The sequence below is a fragment of the Toxorhynchites rutilus genome, chromosome 2 (assembly GCF_029784135.1).
Source record: "Toxorhynchites rutilus septentrionalis strain SRP chromosome 2, ASM2978413v1, whole genome shotgun sequence".
Classification (NCBI taxonomy): Eukaryota; Metazoa; Arthropoda; class Insecta; order Diptera; family Culicidae; genus Toxorhynchites; species Toxorhynchites rutilus.
In genome coordinates, this window is record NC_073745.1 from 306,388,571 (window position 1) to 306,415,107 (window position 26,537).

At 38.3% G+C, this 26,537-nt stretch overlaps 1 protein-coding gene across 1 annotated transcript in view; it reads right to left on the bottom strand.

Annotated features, from left to right (window-relative positions):
- Window positions 1–26,537, bottom strand: part of LOC129771392 (uncharacterized) — a 243,795-nt gene that overhangs the window by 57,539 nt on the left and 159,719 nt on the right. The window contains exons 7-8 of the mRNA XM_055774991.1: window positions 9,026–9,307; window positions 8,673–8,801 (exon numbers count right to left, since the gene is read on the bottom strand). Of these exons, the coding sequence (XP_055630966.1) occupies window positions 8,673–8,801; window positions 9,026–9,307 (411 nt within the window). The remainder of the gene's footprint in view (window positions 1–8,672; window positions 8,802–9,025; window positions 9,308–26,537) is intronic.

Sequence of the window (26,537 nt, forward strand, 5' to 3'; positions counted from 1 at the left end):
ACTGGAATCTATCGCTGGAATCGAAGTGGAATTGAGTGAAGTACGGACTGATGAAATGTGTAGCGTTTCTGGCAGCAAAAGAAGTTTCCGAAGAAGTCTACTGAATCGAGAGGATTGTGGTCAACATATTCCATTGCAAGATCCATGTGAACGATGGTCTTGGTCGATGGACTTCAAAAGTGATGTTGCAAAAACGAACACGGAAAACCACCAAAAAGGTACGAAGGTGTGGAATTGCAAGCATTGTATGACAAAAAAAAAGTAATTGTGTGTGCTATTTTTATGAAAGAAGGAAATGATCCAGAAGATCGATAATCGAGCATTTTGTGAATTGAACAAGAAACAGGTGGATAACCCGCATTATGAAAAACCCTCTTCTATTCAAAAAAATTGTTAGGGGTTATATCCAGGACACAACCATCCTTTTACGTTCGATATGATGCCTAGGACTACCAAAATATGTGAACGGAAGAATTGTCAAACGATCATTGTATTTTACATATCTCTCTGAAAATATTGCACATCTCATGTTTACGCAGTTCTCGAACGGCGAAAGTTCATTCACCTCTAGTATCTGAAATGACGATTTCCGTACGTAATTTTAGTACGTTTTAGGGAAACATATTCTGGTCTGCACAACGACAAGCGACAAGCGGATTCCCGCAGGCACATTAATTTTGAAGTCCGTGTTAGGGAAACACAGTTCAGTGGAAAAAAATACCCCCGACTTGCATGTTTTGACAAAGCGGATCCCCCCAGGCACTTTGATTTTGAAGTCCGTGTTAGGGAAACACAGCTCAGTGGGAACACAAATACCCCCGACTTCCATGTATATTTGCAGAGCGGATTTCCACAGGTACACCGATTTTGAAGTCTGTGTTGGGGAAACCGTAAATCGGGCCAATCAAAACTTGGCAGTTAGGGCGTTTAAATAATGTTAGACATTTTATAGTTATTCAATTGTTCATCTCATGAAAAATAATATTTTATTAATTGTGGTAGACGCGTAGAAATATTTCTTATCAATTGATGCATACATCTTTCCGATCTGTAAAGAAATTTTGGAGTTATAAGCATTCGAAACACGGGCAGCACGGCAGAACAAATGTATGGGAAAAAGGAAACTCTTCCAGTTTTCATGACTTTAAACCGTTTAGAGATTAGATAATTGTAATGTATAGCATATCAAACAAATCTTAGAGAATTTCCGATTCGATAGGTATGCAAATCATGAGAATTCGTTTACAGTGAAAATAGTTATTAACGTTAACTTTATTTCATAAAAACGTGACTTGTTTTCTGATTTGGCACCCTTCCTGAAAGACGTAGTTCCACGTCAAAACAATAGAAATCGATTACGTGGAAGGTCGTTTAAACTTTTTTCATTCGGAATTTTCGCATGTTCCGCAATTAGTTTAGCTCACTTCAGTCAAGCGAGGTAGAGGTAGACGTGTTCTGTGTATAAAAATGACTTATTGTAAAATGAAAAAAAGGAGATTGTATCCAGGGCACTACTGAAATTATATTATTTAACTCGTTAATATATATATTTGAATCAAATAACATTTTATAATGCATCGAAATTTAGATATTAACTCTTTAGGACAAAGTTTCAGGTGCACCAAGATAAGGGCCAATGGTTCACATGGTTTTATAGAAGTAGCCGAAGACTGCACTGAGTTTTCACCACGTATGTTCTTCTTCTTTTTCTTTGTATTACAGAGGCATCTGGAGGAATGGGATTGAAATCAACTCTCGTAGCTTTTATACTTATTGACATGCAGCTATTTATTTCATACAACAGTTACCGTGGTGGTCTTCTTCGCAGTTGACACATTGCACAATGGTCCAGGAGATGCATTTAAGTGGAAATTAGCATTTAGAGCTTGACAGTTATTCTCTAGACAAAAACTGTCTTAGACAAAGTTGTTACTCATTATAGAGCGCCCTTTTTTATGTTGTCAAAAATAGGGTGATCAAAATTGTCGATGAAATAAAAAATCTAACTTTCTTATCTTTATAGATAAAGGTAAACATAGTTCGACAATGTTGTAGCTCCAATTATTTGAGACATCTTTGTAGAACAAAGTTCTTCTCTATCTCTTAAAATAATCGATATAACGTCTTTTTTCTAAGTTACGTTAGGGTCACCATGAAAAAAACTGTTTTTTTGCTCTAACTTTTATGTTTCAAATTTTACATGCAAACTGTCTTCGAAAGACTTTTAGAGCTTACTAATACAAACATTTTTCGATGCAGAACTTGTCAATATCTCCACTTTACTCAATGTTATTGATATTTTTCTCGCAAAAAAACATGCCCTTTTCATTTGTTTGTCATTCTTTCTGGGGCAAACATAAAAAATGTTTGTTGACGGAATTTGAAAGAACAGATTTCATTCTATATAATATGTGATTTTCAAAACTATGTTTTTTTTTGTGTTTGAGTAAATTAAAATTGAAATCATGTGTTTTTAGATGAAAACCCATCAATAACTTTAAGTAAGTTTAAGATATTAACATGTTCTGCATCGCAAAATGTTGGTATTGATATGCTCTAAAAGTCATACGAAGATTATTTTGATTTAGAATTTCAAATATAAAAGTAAGAGTAAAAAAACCATTTTTTTCATAGTTACCCTAATGCAATTCAGATAGAAGGCGTTAAAAACAACTTTGTGGAAGATATTTATTGTTTAGACATAAACTGTCTTAGACAAAGTTGTTACATATGATAGAACGCTCATTTTTATGTTATCAAAAATAGGGTGACCAAAATTTTCGATGAAATGTAAATTCTAACTTTCTTATCTTTATAGATAGAAATAAACATAGTTCAACAATGTTGTAGCCCCAGTTATTTTAAACAACTTTGTAGAATAAAGCTTTTTTTATCTTTTAAAATAATCGATTTAACGCTTTTTTCTAAGTTGAATTAGGGTGACCATAAAAAAACGTGTTTTTTCTGCTTTAACTTTTATATTTCAAATTCTACATCAAAACTGTCTTCGTACGACTTTTAGAGCTTATCAATACCAACATTTTGCGATGCAGAACTTGTCTATATTTGAATCCAACTCAAAGTTATTGATGGTTTTTTACCCAAAAACTAATGATTTCAATTTCAATTTAATCAAACATGTAAAATAACATAGTGCTGAAAATCACACATCATGTAGAGTAAAATATGCTCTTTTAAATGCATAAATTTGTTTACGTTTGTCCCAGCAAGAATGACAAACAAATGAAAAGATCATGTTTTTTTGGGAAGAAATACCAATAACTTTGAGTAAAGTTGATATGTTGACAAGTTCGGCATCGAAAAATGTTTGTATTAGTAAGCTCTAAAAGTCTTTCGAAGACAGTTTGCATGTAAAATTTGAAACATAAAAGTTAGAGCAAAAAAAACAGTTTTTTTCATGGTGACCCTAACGTAACTTAGAAAAAAGACGCTATATCGGTTATTTCAAAAGATAGAGAAAAACTTTGTTCTACAAAGTTTTCTCAAATAGTTGGAGCTACAATTTCAACCATTTACGGATCAGGGAATCGTAATGTATAGCATTTCATACAAATTTCAGAGAACTTCTGATTCGATTGATATGCAACTTATCAAATTCGTTCACAGTAAAATAGTTCTTAACATTGGAACTATTTAATAAAAACGAGGCATCTTTCTGGATTAAGAGTACCATTTCCGAAAGACGTTAGTTCTTCTGTGAAAGTGATTCTACTTTAACCGGTGCATCTGTTGTTTCGTCCAATTCATTCCCTTTTTTCCAAGAAAGCGATATTGAAAGATGCATATGGGGGTACAGCAGTCACGCATACCACAACCCTACCGGCCCCAGCAATTGATTATTCATGTTGGCTTACTGCATAACCTTTCACCTCACCGTTGTCATTTGTATGGAGTAAGTACGTTTCTAATACAATAAAGAAACTTTCATTCGAATAGAATATGCTCGAATAAGTGAATGTTTTGATTCGCTCTGAAAATGACGACTCGTGCAAGATTTTTCATCCACTTGTAAATAACATGTTTCTCCGTTACATTGAATAAATGTTTGATACAGAAAATATGGTACAATGGAGACACCTCTTATTCGGACAATTCTTTTCTCGAGTTTTGCTCTTATCAACACATTCGGCGATCTTTTTTTTTTATATAGATAGAAGACGATATAGGAGTGAATTTTTTCACATTAAAATCCACTTCCACCTTTGAACGAAGATCAATTTCGTTACCGCAAACATGAAATGGACTAACAACGCTCGTCAATATGTAATTGTAAAACACATGCGAATTGAATTTTTCTAATTTTCCGAAAATATTTAATTGTCATGTTTGGTTGGAATATGTGTATTATTTTCATGGAACCCTCTCTCTATTCCAGAGAAGAGAGGGGTGTCATACCATCATAGAAACATTTCTCGTACCCAAAATTCCTCTCATGCTAAATTTGGCTCCATTTGCTTTATTAGTTCTCGAGTTATGCAGAAATTTGTGTTTAATTTGTATGGCAGACACACCCCCCCACCCTTGAAAGAGGGGAAGAGTGTCGAATCACCATAGAAATGTTTATCGATTCCTAAAACCTCTATATGCCATGTTTGATTCCATTTGCTTGATTAGTTCTCGAGTTATCCAGCGCAACCCATGTAGAAGGGGAGGAATTTCAAACCACTTAAGAAACGTTTCTTGTCTCTTAAAACGTCCACAGGCCAGATTTGGTTCTGTTTGCTTGATAAGTTCTCGAGTTATGCAGAAATTTGTGTTTCATTTGTATGGTAAACCCCCCCCCCCTAAGAGAGGGGGGAGGAGTATCTTACTACCATAGAATCATTTATTGCACCATAAAACCTCCACATGCCAAATTTGTGTTTCATTTGTATGGCAGTCCACCCCCCTCCCCCTTAGAGAGGCACCCTAAAACCTCCGTATGCCTAATTTGGTTTCATTTGCTTGATTAATTCTCGAGTAATGCAGAAATTTGTGTTTCATTTGTTTGGCAGCCCCACCTAAGAGAGGGGAGAGGAGTATCTGTTTTAAATGCGCGCCACTCAGTTAGTTCATGTTATAGCGGAGCGCTAGTGGTCTCCTTCGGGAGGGGATACTGTAAGGTTTTGTCCCGACACGGTTCAGTCGCCATCATGCGTTGGAATAGTGAGGAGCGTGCCTTTGCTGTTGAGGTTTACTTTTCAAGCGGATGTTCGGTTATTGCAACACAGCGTGCATTTCGGAATCGCTTTAATTTAGCCCCGTTGGCTCCCGTCCCAGACCGCAAATCAATTTTTACATGGGTCACTACATTCAGACAAACTGCAAGTGCGACAAAAGGGAGAACTAGAGTCCCTCGGCCCGTTAGATCACCTCAGAACATTGAAGCAGTGAGAGCGTCAATATTGCGATCGCCACGGCGTTCTGCGCGCAAAAACGTATCTACCCTTGGACTGTCCGATCGTTCTGTGAGAAGAATTCCTCGTGATGATCTTCATTTTCATCCCTATAAGATGGCGATAGTGCAGGAACTTTCAGAACGTGACTTTAATTCTCGAATGAACGCGTGTGAGCTTCTTCTTGATGTCGGTTAACAAACAAAGCATGCGCTACTAGGCTGACACCAACCCTCGAGAATTGCATCAAAAGCCTTTGCATTCACTCACAGTCACAGTGTGGTGTGCAATTTCCTCAGCTGGAATTATTGGTCCCTGGTTTTTGAGGAAAATGAGGTTACAGTGACAGTGAATTCGGACCGGTATGTAAACATGCTACAAATTTTTTCCCACGGCTAGAAAATTTGAATTTGGGGGACACTTGGTTCCAACAAGACGGTGCAACAGCACACACTTCAAGAGCATCGATAGCTGTTTTGAGGGATTACTTTCCAGAGCACCTTATCTCAATTAGAGGCGATTTGGAATGGCCGGCACGCTCTCCCGATCTGTCCCCTTGTGATTTTTTCCTATGGGGTTTTTTGAAATCCCGTGTTTATGTGAACCGTCCAAGAACCCTACAAGATTTGAAGACCAACATCCAAGAAGAAATTGCCAACATAACACCTGCTATGCTAACAAGAGTCATGACAAACGCCAGAAAACGATTTACGCAATGTATGGAGAATGGGGGATGTCACCTAACAGATCTTCAAAACATTGTAAATAAAAACTTTAGACATGTATCTACATTATAAAAAATAAATAAATATTTTCCGATGCATACAATAGTTTTTATTGAGTTTTGAAAAAAGGAAGTTATGCTGCCGCACCCTGTATATATATTAGGCTGTCAAAAAAGTCCTGCGGTATTTCCGCGAGGTGTCATTGTAAGCGCGTAGTTCTAGTTGTATTCATTGTATCGAGTCATACTATAGCTTGTTGGAAAGCTATAATATAGTCCTTGACAGTGTTTTGTTTGGTTAAGTCGTTCGTGAGTTATAGTGTCGCAAATATGGAGCAAAATAAAGAGAAAATCCGACATATTTTACAGTACTACTATGACAAAGGCAAAAATGCATCTCAAGCTGCCAATACAATTTGTGCAGTTTATGGACCCGATACAGTTTCCATTTCCACCGCACAACGATGGTTTCTACGTTTTCGTTCTAGTGTAGAGGTCGTCGAAGATGCGCCACGCTGCGGAAGGCCTGTCGTCGAAAATTGCGACAAAATCGCTGAATTAGCCGAGAAAGACCGGACTGGTTCTGGGACTGGAACGGGCTGGGGATAAGTCATCAAACCGTTATTAACCATTTGAAGAAGCTTGGATTCACAAAGAAGCTCCAAAAGGTGCCACACACGTTGACGCAAAAAAAACATCTTTGACCGTATCGACGCATGTGAATCGCTGCTGAATCGCAACAAAATCGACCCGTTTCTGAAGCGGATGGTGACTGGCGATGAAAAGTGGGTCACTTACGACAACGTGAAGCGCAAACGGTCGTGGTCGAAGCCCGCTGAAGCGGCTCAGACGGTGGCCAAGCCCTCATTAACGGCCAGGAAGGTTCTACTGTGTGTTTGGTGGGATTGTCAAGGAATAATCTATTACGAGCTGCTTCCCTATGGCCAAACGCTCAATTCGGACCTGTACTGCCAACAACTGGACCGCTTGAAGGTAGCACTCATGAAGAAGAGGCCATCTTTGATAAACAAAGGCCGCATTGTCTTCCATCAGGACAACGCCAGGCCACACACTTCTTTGGTGACGCGCCAGAAGCTCCGGGAGCTCGGATGGGAGGTTCTTTTGCATCCGCCGTATAGTCCGGACCTTGCACCAAGTGACTACCACCTGTTTTTGTCGAACGAACGAATGGCGAACGAGCTAGGTAGTCAGAAGTTAGCCACAAAAGAGGCCTGTGAAAATTGGCTATCCGAGTTTTTTGCCAATAAGGAAGCGAGCTTCTATAACAGGGGTATTATGAAGTTGGCATCTCGTTGGGAACAAGTCATCGAACAAAACGGCGCATATTTGACTTAAAACAGATGATTGTAACTAATTTTATGAACAAATGAAAATTCAAAAAAAATACCGCAGGACTTTTTTGACAGCCTAATATTTGTGGCTTGTGAGCTTTTCGATGCAGAAATTATAATTATTGGCGAGTCAATAACGAGTTGAAGATTGACAAGCTCATCGAATCGAGTCAATACACATCGATTGGCAGTCGTTCTAACGATTCGAACAATGGTTTGATTTTATCAAACATCCACAGCTTTGAACTAAGATCCTAGCATGAGGTTTTTTTTCTCCTCTTCTCATTATACTTTGTATCAAAAGTCGCTATTCGATCGAATTGTTCAAGCGTAATACTCCGATAATCGTCGAAAAGCCACCACCTCGCAAGCTCTATCTGCCGAATGCCGGAGACCGACACTTTCGGTACTTAATTATGGCGCAAAGTGCAATTTCCAACCAATCAGAGCGAGAGAGCAAGACTCGCGCGCTGAAAACAATATAAATCATTGTCAGAATATCAAATTACGTACGCTTCACACGTGTGACCACCCCCACCCCCAACCCCCTTCTCCTGGAAGACAGAAGAACTGGGAGTGATGCATGTGCTGTGCGCTATTCCGCGCCGAGACGCGAGAGAAAATGAAACGTCAACCGGAAGTTGCGACTGCAACTGCTAAATTGCGGTGCTAGTCAATCAAACGCGCCGGAACGTGATGCGGTAAGCGGATGCCGATTTTAACCAATTTTTTAACGGCGAATTGTCGGCGATCGAATCGGGAGTATATTATAATCAATTTTGTGGTTTTTTTATGAATCGGTGGTATTGGAATTAATTGAGGAGACTGCGTAATGATTTCGATATCGACGATAATTGGGCGTGGGAGAAGAAGTTGCACTGTGGAAAGTATCCTGTCAACGTTAGGATATTTACGTTGCTCTCCTCTTGGTTAACAATGTTGCAGATACATGAATTAGTGGAGATATTACGATGGGACGGAGCAGGTTGCATGTAGGAAGAATAACATGGCGTGAGCGAATTGAATTAGATGGGAACATGCAATAGCCACGGGAGACGATCTAATCTGATCCATATACACACACGCACGCTGTATCTTGCTTCAAGTAATTGAGGTAGGTGAGGTAGAAGTTGTATGGTAAAAATAGATATAGAATAGGGAAAATTACAATGTTTCCGCGAGGGCATTTGTGCAACTTACAATGGACCTCGATGTTAAACGTCTGGTTCGCCGCCGGTGGAATTCCGTTGTCTGCCAGGCACTGATAAGCTCCCATGTGTACTCGATTGATTTTGGTAATGTTGAGTGTGTGACCGGCCATCGATGATGCTGCCGGGTGTCGTCGACGTTGGTTGGTAAACATGAAAGTAACAGAAGAGCATGGAAATAGAAGTTTGTATGAGTGTATGGAGAGCCAAACGAGATGCATGAAATTTTTAAATTCCATTTTCCATCCCCCAATTTCGAGAGAACAAAGCACATTTCCGTGACTATGCTTACACGATGAACCTTTCCGGTTTGAAGAGTACATGTCGGTGTTGACTTTGTATTACCTTGCCATGCTCCGTTGGATATTGTTTTCCCGTCCTCCCGGCGCCACTCGACGTGTGGCTTCGGTGTTCCAGTGGCGGCACAGCGAAGCCTTAGGTGCGTTCCTTCCTGGACCACGATGGGACGCAATGCTTCCGGTGTGCCGGCTCCCGCAATCGAAGGTGGCACGAGCAGCTCGTTCGAGAACGTATCGTTGACCTTAATCTTCCAGGCATTGATGCCGGGCGTTCCGGGTGTGCCGTTGATACCCGAGCGCCCCGGCTTACCTCGTGGACCGTGAAGGCCTGCAAAAATGAAATATACATACGTGGCTTAATACCGAGACACGAGAGGAAATCCGAATCAATCATTTGGGTACAGTTCTGCGAAATGGCATATTACAATGTTTTTCGACATTTTTGTTTCAATCACAGAACAAAAAAAAGCGGTGATTCCTGCTTTGCGACACCTATTGTTCAGCGTCTGGTTTTAGCATTTTCAATTTCGCTGTCGTGCGTTTTTGTGTTCGAAAGGCTTTTCCCCGTGTTTCCCGATGGAACGAAACAAACTCACACAAAGCACATCCACGCCCCCACCTTTCCTGCAGCTGGGCTGTTGAACATCGGAAAATCGAAATTACTTTGTCAGCCGTAAAAAGCAATCTGACACGATTTACCTGCCTCTGCCAGGAGACCTGTTCACGAGCGCACTGTTCGCAAGGCTGTTCGCTAATAAACGCTTTTCCCTCCCTCTCGACACCAGCCAAGCAATCAATCTTCCTGCTGAACGAATAGACTAATAGAGAGCTTTCATTCAGATGGTTATCAAAATAGGGAGAACGGAATATAGTGAAAAAAATGAGGCAATAAATGCGCACGAGAAGTAATAGTTTCAGTTGGAGCCATTGTTGTCCTTTTAAGTTCGGAATAACCAATGATGATTTTTTTGAAATTGAGATAATATCATCTCATTTTAAAATAGCAAATAGTAAGAACACATAATGTGAAATATGAGAACGATGATTGAAGAGCCCGCTTTAATTCTGAGCTAAATCATTATAATTTGTAAACCGATTAGGTATCCCGGAGATAGTTGATGTTCGATGAAATTCAGTTTTCTCACATTCCGCTGTGACCCTCCGAAGGTTACAGCCGGAAGTTGAAACTAATTCCTTCATAATTTGTTATCTCGGACGTTACGGATTTCTCGCTCGTCAGCTTGTGAAACTAATCGTTCAGGGTTCAGTGATCAGCTCACAGCTACCTTTATTTTGGGGTTGTTATCATCGCCTATGTTGACTCAAGCGAAACAAATTTTAATTTTTAATAGTCAATTAGGTGTATCGCTTATGTGTTTCGACGTAATAATATATCCCACCAACATTTTCGTTAGGCGTCTGGTATATTTGACGAATTTCGCACGAGCAAAATTGAACATATAACGGAACATTGAAAGATTTCCAACGTTTGTCATTCGAAGAAATCATGATGGATCGCAGGGATGTTTGCATCAATTGGTTGAAGATATTTCCACGCATCGCAGTTAAATCGCAATAAATAGAATTATATATTTTGATGTTGGACTACGAATTTGATTTATATATGGGTTGTGATTGCACGGAATTGAAAATGACTTGTTCGAAATGTTATCGAATATTAAGCAGCATTGCTATTGTGATATGTGACGTTAAATATACAATTAGACGAGAAATTTATCCAGTGATTTTTTAAAGAGATAAAAATTGGTCATATCTTAAGAATCAAACAATCTAACGAATAAAATAGGTATGTTTTCCCAATTTGACAATTCATTCTAATTCGGATGGTATGGTTTTTTCTTCGTTCTAACATGTTTCTTTTCGAGCAGAGTAAATCGATGAGTGTAACCAATTTTTCCTTATCTGCTGACAGCAGGCACTTGCCAGATGGCAGAAGATTATTATAACCTACTATTCCTGAAGTTCCGACGTGAGTCTAACTCAAAAGGGTGAAATGTTGAGAAAAATTTTATCAGATGTTCAATCGTTCTGCACTTAATGCGTATCTTTATAGTGTAAATCTGGTTTTTAACATTTCGTCCAATTAAGATCAAGGATATCGTGATGTTGTACTTATTATTTGGTCACGTAAAAAATTTTTGTATTAATAAACTCAACTGATTGCTGACTTCCGCATAACAGTTCGTGATATCTTAGCGAGTTGCAATCTTAATCTTATATTTCCCATATGTGTCTTTTTTAGCAATTCAAATATGTTTAACCCGCTTAACTACTCTAAATCTACTTGCCCATTCTTCGTTGTCTAATGGTCCCTGAACCTTTCTGACACATAAACTCATTCAACCCGTTTGAAGCAAAATCCTTGCAACAAACGGCTCACTTTTTTTTATCTCATTTATTTAGTTTCAGGCTCATTAGCATTTTAGATGTAACAGAGGTGAACTTGAATCGTGTACATGTCACATGGTTATCATATGTATAATAAGCACATTACACAGTTGCCATTTGCCAATATTCCTTCTATACCATTGCATATGGTACATTTACACAGTAGCCATTTAGGCGTAAGAGTATTCTTTCCGTTCATCCATCATCCAGTTAGACCACCGGACAGCGGAGACAATTGATTGATCATTGTTGAGTTATTTATAGAACAGCAGCCCGATGTGTCTTGCAGAGCAGAGCAGTTGTATGGATGAATCGATCTTATTTCGACCGTGGATCGATCTCCATCGCTGATGATTGTTGCGTGGACGTAGTTATTCTGTAACAACACAAAGATGTTCAATGAAGGCCCTGAGTTTTGAACTCACGATCGATCGCTTACTAAGCGACGCGCAACCAATGAGGCTACGGAGACCCCCTAAACGGCTCTCTCCAGGATCATCACTAAATACGTTAAATCTACGTATTCCTGAACAATTCAATGCACTAAATTCAAAAACATGTTTTTGAGCAATCACAGTTATACGTCAAGCTTCCTTCCATGCCTTAGGCACAGGCTCTTATCATTTTTTGAAACAAACTGTGGAATAATTAGGAGACGTATTCTAGATTCGGCACCGGGTCGATAACGGCCTGTAAAAATAAAGTAAGTGGTGGGAAAATTATTGGTCCAATTTGTGTTCCTCAAACTTACATAACTAACATAACAGAGATGCCCAATTTGAATATGTTCATTTCATTGCGAAAACAATCGTAGCTTACCATGGAGCATCATTCTATCCAAGGAAAAAAAAGTCACAGGAAGGTTGTGTCCGAGACACGACCGCCTAGTTGACGTAGGATTCCGTTAGGCTATCTGTTGATTTTGGATATGTTTGAAGAATTACATCGTTGAACTCTTTGATAATTATTTGGTTTTAATGTCTGTGTTACATTTCGGTAGGAACGAAAGCTCCACCTACTTCCATGTATTTGCAATGCCGATTTGTCCCAGGCAGCTTGGTTTTGATGCCTTTGTCAGGGAACACATTTCGGTAGGTTTTGGTGTCTCTGTTAGGGACCCGCCGCATGTTTCGTCAATTTCGACCACTCATAAGTGGATATTTCCGTTAGGATAGTGGTTGGGATTTTTCAATTGTTCGATAGTTAGTTTCATGACATATATTATTTTCTTCAATATAAAAAATTGTTATGGAGTGCGAAATCGATTGACGCAAAAATTTCATCAATCCATCATGAAATGACTGAGCAATAAGCGTTTGAAATCGGACAACTTTCACGATGTGCTCGATTTTCGATTTTCAATTTGTACCCCAATATGTTCCCGAAAGACGTAATCCTACGTCAAAAGAAAGGAAGCAGCACAATAAATGCTGCGTTTGCTGCGGCCAGCCGTTACTGACGCGTGGAGGCAAATCAAAAAAGAAACATTGACTACACCCAAACTAGCGTTGGCAGAAAACATTTCATCTTCAGCAGGAAAAAAAATGCTATTTCGTGTGCTGAAGGGTGAAATTAGGCGTCGTGCACAAATTACGTAACGCGTTAAGGGGGGGAGGGCGGTCGAGGTGCGTTCCTTTCTGTGTATTAGAGATAGGAAATTGCGTTACGTAGGAGGGGGGTCCAAAATCCGGATATTTAGCGTTACGTAATTTGTGCACGACGCCTGAGCAAAAAAGAACATCTGTTTCAAAAGTTTTAAAATGTTTGTGTGTATGAGAGCCGACACCTCTTTTTTTTCTTTTTTTCATCTCTTTTGGGATTGTACCAAAAAAAAAGTAGAAACGATGTCAACGGGGATCGAACGGCTAGAATGCAATACTGTTTTACACGACCACGCCATCCACATAGTCATTGGTGCTGTTGCATAAATGCGTGATTATATTGCACCTCATTATAAAATGGACATAGAAAGTGTTTTCTAAGAGTTAAAAAGAGTATAAAGGAGATCTATATTCATCTCGGTCTGGGCCGTGTAAGTGACAAAGTATGCGAAAAGCTTTAATGCGTGCTTTGGAATGTGTCTCTTGTTCTTATTTTTGTTTATTGCTATACAATATATATTATACACATGCTTACCAGTATTTGAGAGTCATGACATTTTCTTTATTTTTGGGTATTAAATCGGGATGACAAAACATGTGCTGAACATTAATTTTGAGTGTTGGCTGCACGAAATTTGATTGCGAAAACCATACACAAAGGTTTTGCCCTACGGGAAGTCTGAGAGCAACATCGCTTCGGAATTGTCGATAATGCTTGGTGAATGGAAGATGCCATCCCACGGTGCAATTTTAATTTTTTTAAATTTTTTTCTCTCAAATCCGATATCGTGGCCCGATAAAAAGGTGCACCGCGTCGGTTTTAACAGTGTCAGGTGGAGAGTGTTTGTGTATGATTGAACCACACTATTGCAGTGTTGATTCGCGATGAATACTAAGTGCGCTACGTACGTTGGCAGTGAGGGTCTAAATTTCGACATATGTCCAGCCTGTGTTTTGTTCTAGACGAGAATGAACTATGGATCATCCATCATCAGCTGCTTCTATAAACCCACTCAAATCAAACTTGCCCCTTTTCAGAGCCACCAAAACTTTCTCCTAAAAATTATATCTGAAATTTCTATGCACGAACATGTGAATGAATGTGAATTAAATTAAATAACTTCGTAGTCCTAAGTCAATAATGCGATCGTGTCCTGGATATCATCACCTAATTTTATTTAGAAAAACAATATATGCAAAATAGGCTCAAAGGTTACACACGGACACATGAAAAACGCTGTCGTTTAGGCATTTTTGGGCATGCGTTTTTTTCTGAATATTCACTGAATCAAACTAAGACTGGATAGGATCGTAGTAGGCATTGGTTGTCAGGATAAGTTTATTTGTTTTCATCATGGCCTCTTCGGAGTAAGCGCGTCCTGATTCTGCTCACTCCTTTACACTTGAAACGAAAATTCTGGTCTATCCTTGCGTAGTTCCGAAACGGTTTGGCACTTGAATTTGTCTATTAAGGTACAAAGAAGTGATTGTGGTTAATGCAGTTACAATTTACAGATTTATCTGAAATGGTACAGATTTTTTCGTTATTTTTGGTACAGATTCTGTACAGATTGGCAAAGATTTTTTCCACAGGTGAAATTTCTTACATTTGAACATTAAGGTACATGACGACTTTTACGTCGCAGTAACACTTGATCATAAAAGCATTGCTGCTGATCATAAAAGCATTCACAATGCAATGATTGATCAGTGGAAGGATGGAATTCCTTACAAGGATCCTCTGAAAGGATTCGTGTCGGACGGTGCGACGTATGTTTTGCCCTAGATCAATTTTGAATTGTTTTCCAGGCTGAAAAACCTGAACTCACGAAGCTACATGAAGAGTTGGAAGATTTTGATTTGATCATTCTCACTAATATCTGTGAAGAATTTTGCGTGATTTCAATGTCCAATGCTATTAAAGTTGAAGATCATTTGAAAAGTGACATTTTTATTTTTTTTTAATTTTAAATTTTTAGTTTAGAATAGCAGCAGAACAATGGACAGCGAAAGGTAGATCATTTCGAAGAATATTTGTTTTTCTTGGAGCTGATTAAGCAAATGAGAAAAAGATTCGATTTTGTTGTTCCGACACTCAAGGCTGCGGCCATGTTAAATCCCAGAAACTATTCCAATTTGACAAGTGTTAGAAGCGTTTCCAGGATTCTACAATGGGAATGTACAAAATGTGGAAAAATTAATTCCGTATTCCTACTATACAGTTTCAGAAAATAAAGACGGGTTTTGAATTTATAAGAAAAAAACACACTGAAATAGTGCGGAAGCAGTATCTAACTAATTGTAAACACAATTTCCTGCGTCACGAGGTAGAAAGACTTTGTGGAATCGCATCCGCACTCTCTCACACACTCAACCCTGATATTTATTACAACTTTTCCAGCTATAAAGTCTGTTCCAGTTAGTATTTGGCCGCTTATTTCTAGTTACTGCAGCGCTTCTAGTTATCGTGCCAAGAAACTAATGACATGGCATTTACTACGCGTGGTTCAACCGATTTGAAATGAACTCATATTGCTGGAGATTCATATCTTTTTGTGAGGGAAGAAGATTTGAGGAGATCATCGGGTCACCGTGCGAGTGATTTCCAAGAAGGTTGGGATCAGTATCCGCAAGTGGTGTTTAGATGGATAATTACAACATGCACAGGGTACCTGCAACATATGTGTCCCTGCCTCATGGCCCTTGATCCAGACCTCTATGATATTCAGATATGTCTCCATTTGATTTTTGGTTGTTCCATTGAGCCACTCTACTCTATTGTCTGGTTCTAAAATAAGCTTCAAGGATTATTATCGCCCGTGGTAGGATGTTTATAGGATATGTATCTGAATGGTCATGGGGCTCAAGTAGAAGAAGAAGAAAAAGAAGAAAGCCGTTATTCAATAACATCATCGAAAGTACCAAAGTTAGATCCTGTAACACTAACGTCAATCACAACAGCAAAGGTTTTTTCAAAACCACCAAAATTTTCATAAAATGGATTTAATTTGTCGGGTCAACCAATTCACTTTCCGTGCAGTTTTAGCCATACTTTAGTGTCCTTCAGCATGGTGGGCAACTGGAACTCGCCTTCCTGTGAACCGTTTGACCATGTTGCTAAGTGGTTCGCTAGAAAACATTTCTTTACCACGCGATAGTAAAATAAACAAACCATCCTTTCACACTGTAGCCATTACTTCACGGTTACAACATGTGTCACTCTGAAATTCAAAATGTAAACACTACGCAAATGACAAATTGAGATGGCATTTCAGAATTCGATGCTCGTTGGCAGGATCGTAGTAAAGAAGTAAAAAGAAAATAAATTTTACCAAGCGCATTATCAGGCTGATTTACTTTCTACAATCTTTCTTATATTATTTGAAAGCTATATCTATGTCTAAAAACGAGTGTTTTGGTATGAGAATGAGATAAACAACTAGTCTTCATTTTCGTGTCGATTCAAGAACTAAGGCGGCTCGCACACCAGAGCAATAAGCATCTAACAACTATCAACACAAGGGGGTCTCCGTAGCCACATTGGTTGCGCGTTTGCTTCGTAAGCGATCGATCGTGAGTTCAAAACTCAGGGCCCTCATTGACCATCTTTGTGTTGTTACAGAATAGCTACGTCCACGCAACAATCAACAGCGATGGAGATCGATCCACGGTCGAAATTAGATCGATTCATCCATACAACTGCTCTGCTCTGCAAGACACATCGGGCTGCTGTTCTAAAAATAACTCAACAATGATCAATCAATTGTCTCCGCTGTCCGGTGGTCTAACTGGATAATGGAAGAACGGAAAGAATTCTCTTACGCCTAAATGGTTACTGTGTAAATGTACCATATGCAATGGTATAGAAAGAATACTGGCGAATGGCAACTGTGTAATGTAATGTGCTATAATTATAGATATGATAACCGTGTGTGTGACATGTACACGATTAAAATTCGGCTCTGTTACAGGTAAAATGCTAATGAGCCTAAAATAAATAAATGGGATAAAAAAAAACTATCAACATGCAATAAGCAATACTATCCCCAATGGGTTTTTCCATTTAGTTTTTGTTGATCTCGCACAACGTCACAATACGATATCGCTATCACCTTTGTAGAGCAACACATATTGCTAGCAACACAACGTGTCGGTTGAAAAGCAACTTATCGCCCTTTTTTTATTAAATCGTTTATTTTTACAGGCTCAGTTACATAAGTTTAAAGGAGCCAAACTCCTGACTGTGTTGTTACAAGTATATATAAACATTTTTTATTAATTCTAATGTTAATGAAGTAGAGAACCGATTACTCGCGGTTTGCTCGAGTTTAGAAGGGTGACATTTTGTTTCAGGAAAAGGATGGGATATAAGGATATGTTGACAATGTTCACACTCACATTCATCATACTCAATTCTTAAGCCTATCTTATATCTAATATGTTCTTACATTTCACCTTACTCTATTGTTAGTAAGAAGGGATTTGATTTCTCGCGAAGGAAAAGGAAAAGAAGAATATGAGGATATAAGGACAATCACACACGAAGATCGATAGCTTTTAGGAAGACATATATTTGGGACATGTAATCAAGGTCTAGTGCTCCCGTGGCCGAGTGGTTAGCGTCATAACTAACATGCCGGGTGTTCGGGTTCGATTCCCGTTCTGGTCGGGGGAATTTTTCGTCAAAGAAATTTCCTCCGACTTGCACTGTGTATTCTAGAGCTTGCCACTCAGAATGCATTCAAGGCGTGTTATTTGGCATAGAAATCTCAACTAAGTACTAATAAAAATGACGCAAGTAATACTACGCTGAGACGGCGAAGTTCCTCTAGGAACGTTAGTGCCATTGAAGAAGAAGAAGAATCAAGGTCTAACGGAGCCAACACATCTCTCATCGGCACATTGGGCTGCCTTCCTCTAGCCCGAAGAGAGTTTTCTAAATTCGATCTGGCAACAAGATACTCCTCGCACGACCAAACTACGTGTTCGATGTCGTGGTAACCTTGGCCACAAGCACAGATATTGCCATCGGAAAGATTAAAACGAAAGAGTAGCGCGTCTAACGAATAGTGATTGGACATGAGTCGAGAGAAGATGCGAATAATGTCCCGACTTAAGTCCAGACTTTTGAACCATGGTTTGAGGCTAACCTTAGGGACAGTGCCACAAATTATCAAAATTTATTTACGAATGAAGGAATTAGATTTTTCCCAGTATAATGAGTATAACACAAGAGTCGGGACGCATGAGCTTTGTCTGGTATATTGATCATATGAAACTTTGTCTGGTATATTGAACAGCATGAACGAATTTCGAAAAGCCTGCATTCAGGCACTTCCATTACTGTCAATAATTTCAGGTGATTATCACGAACGTTAAGTTGATCTTCATCGCTTGCAGTGAACTTTTATTGAAAACGTGTCACCCATTGCACATATAAATGTTGGTGTATGTCATTTCGGGGCAATCGTGAGTAGATTCATAAAACGTAGCAAGAGTTATTCTATACATTCTATTGTCGAACTCGCCAAAAACAAGAATTTTGTGTGATGGATTGCCATCCTTTACCATTGATCGATTTTACTCTCAATTGGTGACGTTGAATTTTATGCTTTGATTTTCACTGACACGCAATGATCTTCTTTTTCGACCTTACGAATACCATGACGAAAAGGAAGGTGCAAATGAAAAATGAAATTGTGCTCCCGTGGCCGAGTGGTTAGCGTCATAACTAACATGCCGGGTGTTCGGGTTCGATTCCCGTTCTGGTCGGGGGAATTTTTCGTCAAAGAAATTTCCTCCGACTGTGATCACGCGTATTCTAGAGGTTGCCACTCAGAATGCATTCAAGGCGTGTTATTTGGCATAGAAATCTCAACTAAGTACTAATAAAAAATGACGCAAGTAATACTACGTTGAGACGGCGAAGTTCCTCTAGGAACGTTAGTGCCATTGAAGAAGAAGAAGAAGAAATGAAAAATGAACTTCATGGCAAGCTGATGTTGATGTTCATTCCACTGGGGTTCATTGACAGTGTTGTTTCATATTTATCGACTCTCGCTTGAGCAGTAGGTTATCAATACTAGGAAGGCAACAATTCGCTGAATTTGAATGTCGTGAACGTGAATATTTTCAGCACTGCTTAGGGATAATCGAGTGAAGCCACCGACCCAATTCATCTTTGTTCCACTTACGTTGCCAGTTAGCGATGGTATTTTTACGGACTATAGAATAAAATTCATTGAAAGCGATTTGACGCTGATAAATATCGTCTTCAATTGCACCTACCTTTGCCAATGAGTCAGCCCTCTCATTACCCGGAATTGAGCAATGTGAAGGGACCCAGACAAAGGTAATGACATAACAGCGTGTGGTTAAAGCACTCAAAATTTCTCGTATTCTCTCAAGGAAGTACGGCGAGTGCTTTTCCGGCCTCACTGAACGGATAGCTTCGACAGAGCTAAGACTATCCGTTACAATGTAATAGTGTTCAACAGGTCGTGAGGCGACGCTGTCCAGCGCCCAGTGTATTGCTGCCAATTCAGCAATATACACAGAGCAAGGATTCTGAAGACTGTGGGAGGTGCTAAAAATTTCGTTGAACACTCCAAATCCTGTGGACTCATTCATAGAGGACCCATCAGTAAAGTACATATTATCACAATTGACACGCCCATACTTTGCATTGAAGATCGTAGGAACGATCCCCGATCGATGATAATCTGGAATTCCATGGGTTTTTTCCTTCATGAACAGATGAAAACGTACAGAGGAATTGATGTAGTCAGGAAAACAAACACGGTTGGGAGTATACGAAGAAGGATCAACCTGCATGGAGATGAATTCATGATATGAACTCATGAATCCGGAGTGAAAATTTAGCTCGATCAGCTGCTCAAAATTTCCGATCACCAATGGGTTATCGCCCATAATTTGACAAATTTCGATCATTAAGCAGGTTGCTTGCATAATGTCAGGCGTTTTTATTGCTTTGGTATATGAAGCACAACAAAATATGTTGCCTGTTGCATACTGCGTAAGGCGGCTCGCACACCGCAGCAATAAGCAACTAGCAAACTGCAGTACACAATATGCAACAGGAAACATATTTTGTTGTTCTTCGCATACCAGAGCAATAAAAACCCCTGACATTATGCAAACAATCGCCTTAATGTACGAAACTTGTCAAAATATGAGCGATAAGTTGCTATTCAACCGACACGCCGTGTTGCTAGCGACATGTGTTGCTCTGTAAAGGCGACAGCGATATCGTATTGCGTCGGTGTGCGAGATCAACAAAGATTAAATGGAAAAATCCATTGGTGATAATATTGCTTATTGCATGTTGACAGTTGCTAGTTGCTCATTGCTCCGGTGTGCGAGCCGCCTAATGCAGCTTGCTAGTAGCTCATTGCTCTAATGTGCGAGCCGCCTAAAACAATGCCAGGTGAAAGAGGAGTAGCTTTGCTGTGTCAATATTGGCAAAGTGTTGGCTCATAATTGGATAAGCGAACAACACCTTGATAAACTCATTGCAAAATGTAACATTTCGACCCAATCTCGACACCGTTTTCTGGCACATAATCTGATTGGGGTTTACATTTCTGTAATGCTTGATTTCGTTCGCTTCGATATGTAAATTTGAGTCCATGGTTTCGTTTGTTGCTGAATTTAGTTCGTTTTGGAACGAAATTTTGCCTTGTTACCAAGCGTCCCCATTATTTTCTCTCGGCATATACAAGATATTTATGATTCATCTTCTCCCCATCATTCTGTATTCCGACGTATTTCCATTACGTTCGAACCCATTATTTCCTTCGAGTTATGATTTCGCATTCCCTTATTTCGAACGTTTTGCCCATTTAATGTTCGAAGAGAAACAGATCGAACGAAATGCAAAAACAATTCAAACGGAATACAGAATGGAATTTTATCAAGTCGTTCGAAATATATCGAATCGATCGAAATACAGAATAGGAGTGTCTAGGTGAGAATTGATCTTCTGAGAATAATTTCACAATATTCACTAAAGATTCCTGAATTCAGAGCAACGAAAGTTTTGTTGATTGTTGGTGCCCATTAGGAATACTTTATTTTCTAAAAGATGGCGGAAGCTTCTCGTTTCGTTCCTAACACTCGATTCTCAGAACACCAGTTCTGAGTAAACCAATTCAGCGCGTTGTTCGTGTGTAACGCGCAGCGAAACCCACCGGAGATCAACTATCCATCAATCTCCGTCCATCCATCCAGTGTAAAGTCGCGAGAATGAAACAGTACCATTATTCACCATCACAACTGGGGATAATCAGCAAATAAATGTTTCTCGACGATGCTTTTCGTAGTCCAATAGTGATGAACATAGCATCCGATTGCACTCCTTCAGCAATTTCCATCATGCTGGATGTTTGTCCATCATATCCTTGATAAATCACGGCAAGATGGCATTGTAACAAATCTGGCGGTCAACAGACGGTCAACCATTTGGGACAAAAGCGACGGTGCGTCACCAGAAATCACAATCTGATTTGTTGACCCGCAGGCCTCACTGCCTCACTCATAAGAGAAGCTTCAACAAGGTGATAAGAAACGGATATAAGCTTGTCATCCCCAATTCTTCTTTGATTCAAGCCTCTCCCCGTCGAGCTGCTGGTTGGGCTGGTGGTATCGGGGTTAAGAATGAAACAGAGAAGGGTTCCCCCCAGGCTCGTTGTCGGTCAAGTTTGGCATCCGGTTTTGATTTTCCCTTTTGTGCTCGTGGCCCTTTATCAATGTCGACAAGAGATTACAAACGGACGCCTGTGCTTCACATGAACAAATACACGAGTATCTTGAATGAGTTATTGTTGCGCCCAAAGATGGATGCTGTGGTTGAGAAGGAAGCTTGATCTTAGGGTTATGTTCGGCACCACTGAGCACTGGATTGACTGATTCGGATCTGATAAGGCCCCCGCATGTGGGTTGATAGTAGAGGCTATTCCACTGTTGATTAAATTACACAATCATTGCTTCGCGTTGTTTGTTTTTTTTTGTGAAAGTAGAAGGATCTCGGATTGAATTTCTAAGGGGGGATAGAATTTACAACAGGTTCAATTTAGCAACACGGCAATTTTCCACCGTGTAACGTGAACACGGTCAAAGGTTAACTCCTGGCAGAGAAGGAAAACACAGTCGCACTTTTCGAGCAGACACGGCATGTAATATAATACGAGCTCAGACGAATATTTGCTTCACTGCCAGAAGCAAGGATAAAGTGGCTCGAATTTATTCAGCATACATACAAGGGGACTCACACGGGCGGCACAAATTGAATGCTTTTGTCTTGATCGCAACTCCGCGAGTGTGGAGTCGGAGGATGAAAAGAAAGATTGAGATTCTCATGTGTGTATCCTTATATCGGCTACAAAGGCCTTCAGAAATGTTAATATTTTTCTTTCCCCGAAGCGTATGAGTGGATACTTGAGACGGAGGGAAGATGGAGTAATATGTTTTCAACGTGAAGTAGTTTTTAAAATCAGTGCTCAGCACGATATCAGCGGAATCAATCGGTGCTCAGTTTTCGACTATTCTAGTAAACAAGGATTTGTGGAAACACTTTTACGCATTACGTGTGAGTTGAGTTTATGACACATTATTGTCAGTGAAGTAAACTTTCTACTTGTCGATGACTTCAGATTATCAATGATCATATATTGAGCTTATAGTTTTCATATAGATTAAACCATTCGATATGAATATGTATGACTAATCGGAAGAAAGCAGCTTCCCTTTGTAGCTACGTTTCCACGCTCCAAAATACTTCACACTTTGAAGTACATTATCTTCGAGGCAACTGGAAGAGCCAATAATACAGGCATTATTTTCAGCACAGTTGAAAGGAACAGTCACTGCCAAATACAAACAAGCCAGCAAGCAATTTGAGCATGATAATTGGGTGTTCCAACATGATTTTGCCCCGAGTAATATTTCATATATTACGATTCCGAAAGTTTGTTGTCTATCTCTTTTACTGGGATGCTAGGTTCTCTGAATTTTATCCAATTTGTGAACCATTATGCGGGTGCAATTATTAAATTTGGAATCCCCCTAAGAGTTAAACAGATTCTAATGGCAGGATGATTAGCAAATTAAATTCAAGTAAAGCTTGTGTCTGGTTTTGTGGGTTTCTCTATCAATTCTTCTGTTTTCTTTATCAATTCATTCCCTCTTAAAAATTTCAAGCTGCTCTAACATATTGTTTAGAAACTTTTCTTGTTGTAACAGTAGATTGTTATAATGTTGGAATTCTATTGAAGATACTGTCGAAATTGAGGTAGATTATATTCTTACTATATTCGAAGTTGAGTTAAAGGAAAGTTTCTCAAACGGCTCCGATAGATTGTTTTGTTTTGCTGCTCTGTTCGATATGCTCTGAAAGAGATGCTTGGAATCACTATTGATCTCGATTCATCTTTTGTGGTTTTGACGGCATACTTTTTGTCTTGGTAAAAATCAATTGCCTAAGGATGGAACGGATGTAAGCCATGCCTTCTGAACCGATTTTTCCAATGCTTCCTCAATCGTATTTATGTTTTTGGTGGTTCGTTCGATAAGTGATGCAACCTCTTCCCTCGATACCCGCTTGAGTCAACACAGGGTTTTTTTTCATTCAATGAGATTTTAAGCGGACAGGAAAAACGTACATCAAAAGATTACGTTATCAAGAAGAATGATTGTTTCTTCTTCGTAACATATCGTTGTGTAGCGAGAAAATGGGATTTAGACCCACGAGCAAGATCTGTTTGTAGATCACATATCTTACCTGAAATGTTCTCTCGTTAAGGCAACCGCTTTTTCCCCAACTACATAGTTTTCTGCGTAATTTCAATATGTAACGGCTGTCCAGCTGTCCAGGGTTTGTGGTAAATGGTATACAATTTCTTATACGAGTTGCCTACTTCAGCGTGTACGTTAAATCCATTTTACAGCAAAACCACCTTATTATATATCTCCCATATCAAATCATACTAATAATGTCTAATTCGTAACATTTTTATGTATATAATTTATACATAAAAATGTTACGCAGTTTACATGCTCTGCTAACTTTTCTCTATTTAGAAACATGTCAAGAACATGTCAAACGTGAGAATGTAAAGACAAAAATGTAAGCAAAACATTATTTTTTTTAGGAGTTTTTATACCAAAAAGACTTATATTCCAAAACCTATAAAAGATAGAAAGTTGATGTCTTCGACAAAAGTTAATATTTTAACAAGATCTAAAACTTTGTCCAATAACTTTAAACAAAATTAGGATAAGTTGTTTTTTTTCAAAAAAAAAAACATGAAAAAGTTGTTGCTCGAAAAACTTTTCCTTGTAAAAGTGCCCATCTTTCGATGCTTTTTGGAAATTGTAAGGGCTATTCATATATATATATATATATATATATATATATATATATATATATATATATATATATATATATATATATATATATATATATATATATATATATATATATATATATATATATATATATTATATATATATATATATATATATATATATATATTATATGTTTAGAGACGGGAACGATCTTTTTATTTTCGGAGGTTTAAACTAGACTGACTTTATTTCTAAACTGTCCCTACAAGCTAAGCTAGATTCTGTTTTACATTTCCTATGCTACGAAACTACCCACACGTGTTCTTCTCTTCTTTCACTCGTGTGTTGAGTGAGATGATCCTTATGCTGGCGCGCATGTTGAGTGTCCGGGGGTTCTATCGCTTCGTTGCTTATGTTGCTGTTCGGTTTATTGCTTCGGTTGATTTACGATCCTGCGCATATGGTTCCTTGCGCTTATCAATGAGTTCCTTGTTCGTGACGAGGCAGCGTTTGCACTTATGGTGAATGGTTTTCAATTCATGGAATCGGCTCTATGGGAAGCTTATGGCGTTGATACTGCGTTGGCTGTTCTGATGGAGTTCGTGTGGTCTGTTGTTAACTTATATATATATATATATATATATATATATATATATATATATATATATATATATATATATATATATATATATATATATATATATATATATATATATATACATATATATATATATATATATATATATATATATATATATATATATATATATATATTTATATATATATATATTTTTTTTTTGTAAAAATTTAAACAATTTCCTACATTTCATTCTTTGACAAGAATTTTGCAGGTATCATTGTTTTTACGTTATAAATTTTTGTAAAAAATTAAGAATACAAATTACAATAGAATAAGTTGAAATGTAAATACATAGTAGTTATTAGAAGGTTTAAGAGTTGAGTGTGATGAGTGTGAGTGTGAACATTGTCAACATATCCTTATATCCCATCCTATTCCTGATAAAAATATGTCACCTTTCTAAACTCGAGTCTACCGCGAGTAATCGGTTTCTACCTTATTAACAATAGAATCAAGGAAAATTGTTCATAGATATATAGATATAATTAATATGTTTAGTTAAGAATTCGGCTCCTTTAAACTTATGTAATTGAGCCTATAAAAATAAACGAATTAATAGAAAAAAGAATACTTTTTTGGCTTTTTCCAAAAAATATTCTAATTCTTTTTCGAATATTTCAAGTATGTAAGCAACTTTACCCATGTGACCCATTAGTGACCCATGTCTTTACACCCAAAACGTTTCACTGCTATCTGAGATGGGACTGCCAACTCCTAAAACGATTTGGCATGAAATTCGTCTATATCACAAAGTATATGCTGGTTTTCCATATATTTTCGTTCCGTTCCAACTTTAGCAATATTTTCTGATATTATTTAACATTTTCGTAAAAATTTCCGGAGAGTGTGTTTTTTTGCGTTCATTTTGGGGTATGAAACCGTGGTAAGAATCACAAACTTTTACCCGCATTTGAAATCATGAAATAAAAAACACAAAGGAACGACATGTTTACAAATATTCGATTTTAAAACAACGAAAAATAATTGCATTCACCTCCTTAGTATGAACTATCACAACTCTACTCAACAAGCTTGGAATTACGCGTGTATTAGTGCAAGTTTTTTTTGCTGGAAAAACCCGACCAGCACGGGAATTGAATTGGAAACTTCACAATATGTGCGATACTACACAGCAAACATCAAATCGGATAACTTGGAATATTCTACGTCGCATATAAAGTCTATCAAAGTATACAAAGTATATATCTAAAATTGTATAAAATGCGAAAACATCGATTTTATTTCTCACTACAGATTAAGTCGTAATTCGGTATAACATGCATCGATTTCATGAAATACGCTATCGTGAAATTGATCTTAACGAGATTATATATGCATATCAGACTGATGCTGTTCGTGAGTCGGATGAACGTGTAAATTAAATCAATGTAGTACTGCGAAAATTTGTATCACATGCTGTGGAAAATCCTAAATTATATTAGATCGTAAACGAAGCGATATTACATCATATTAGGAATTTTACATGTACAGTATGTACAGTAGGGTGCCAATGAATGTGTGGGAAAAATCGACTCTAAAATTCA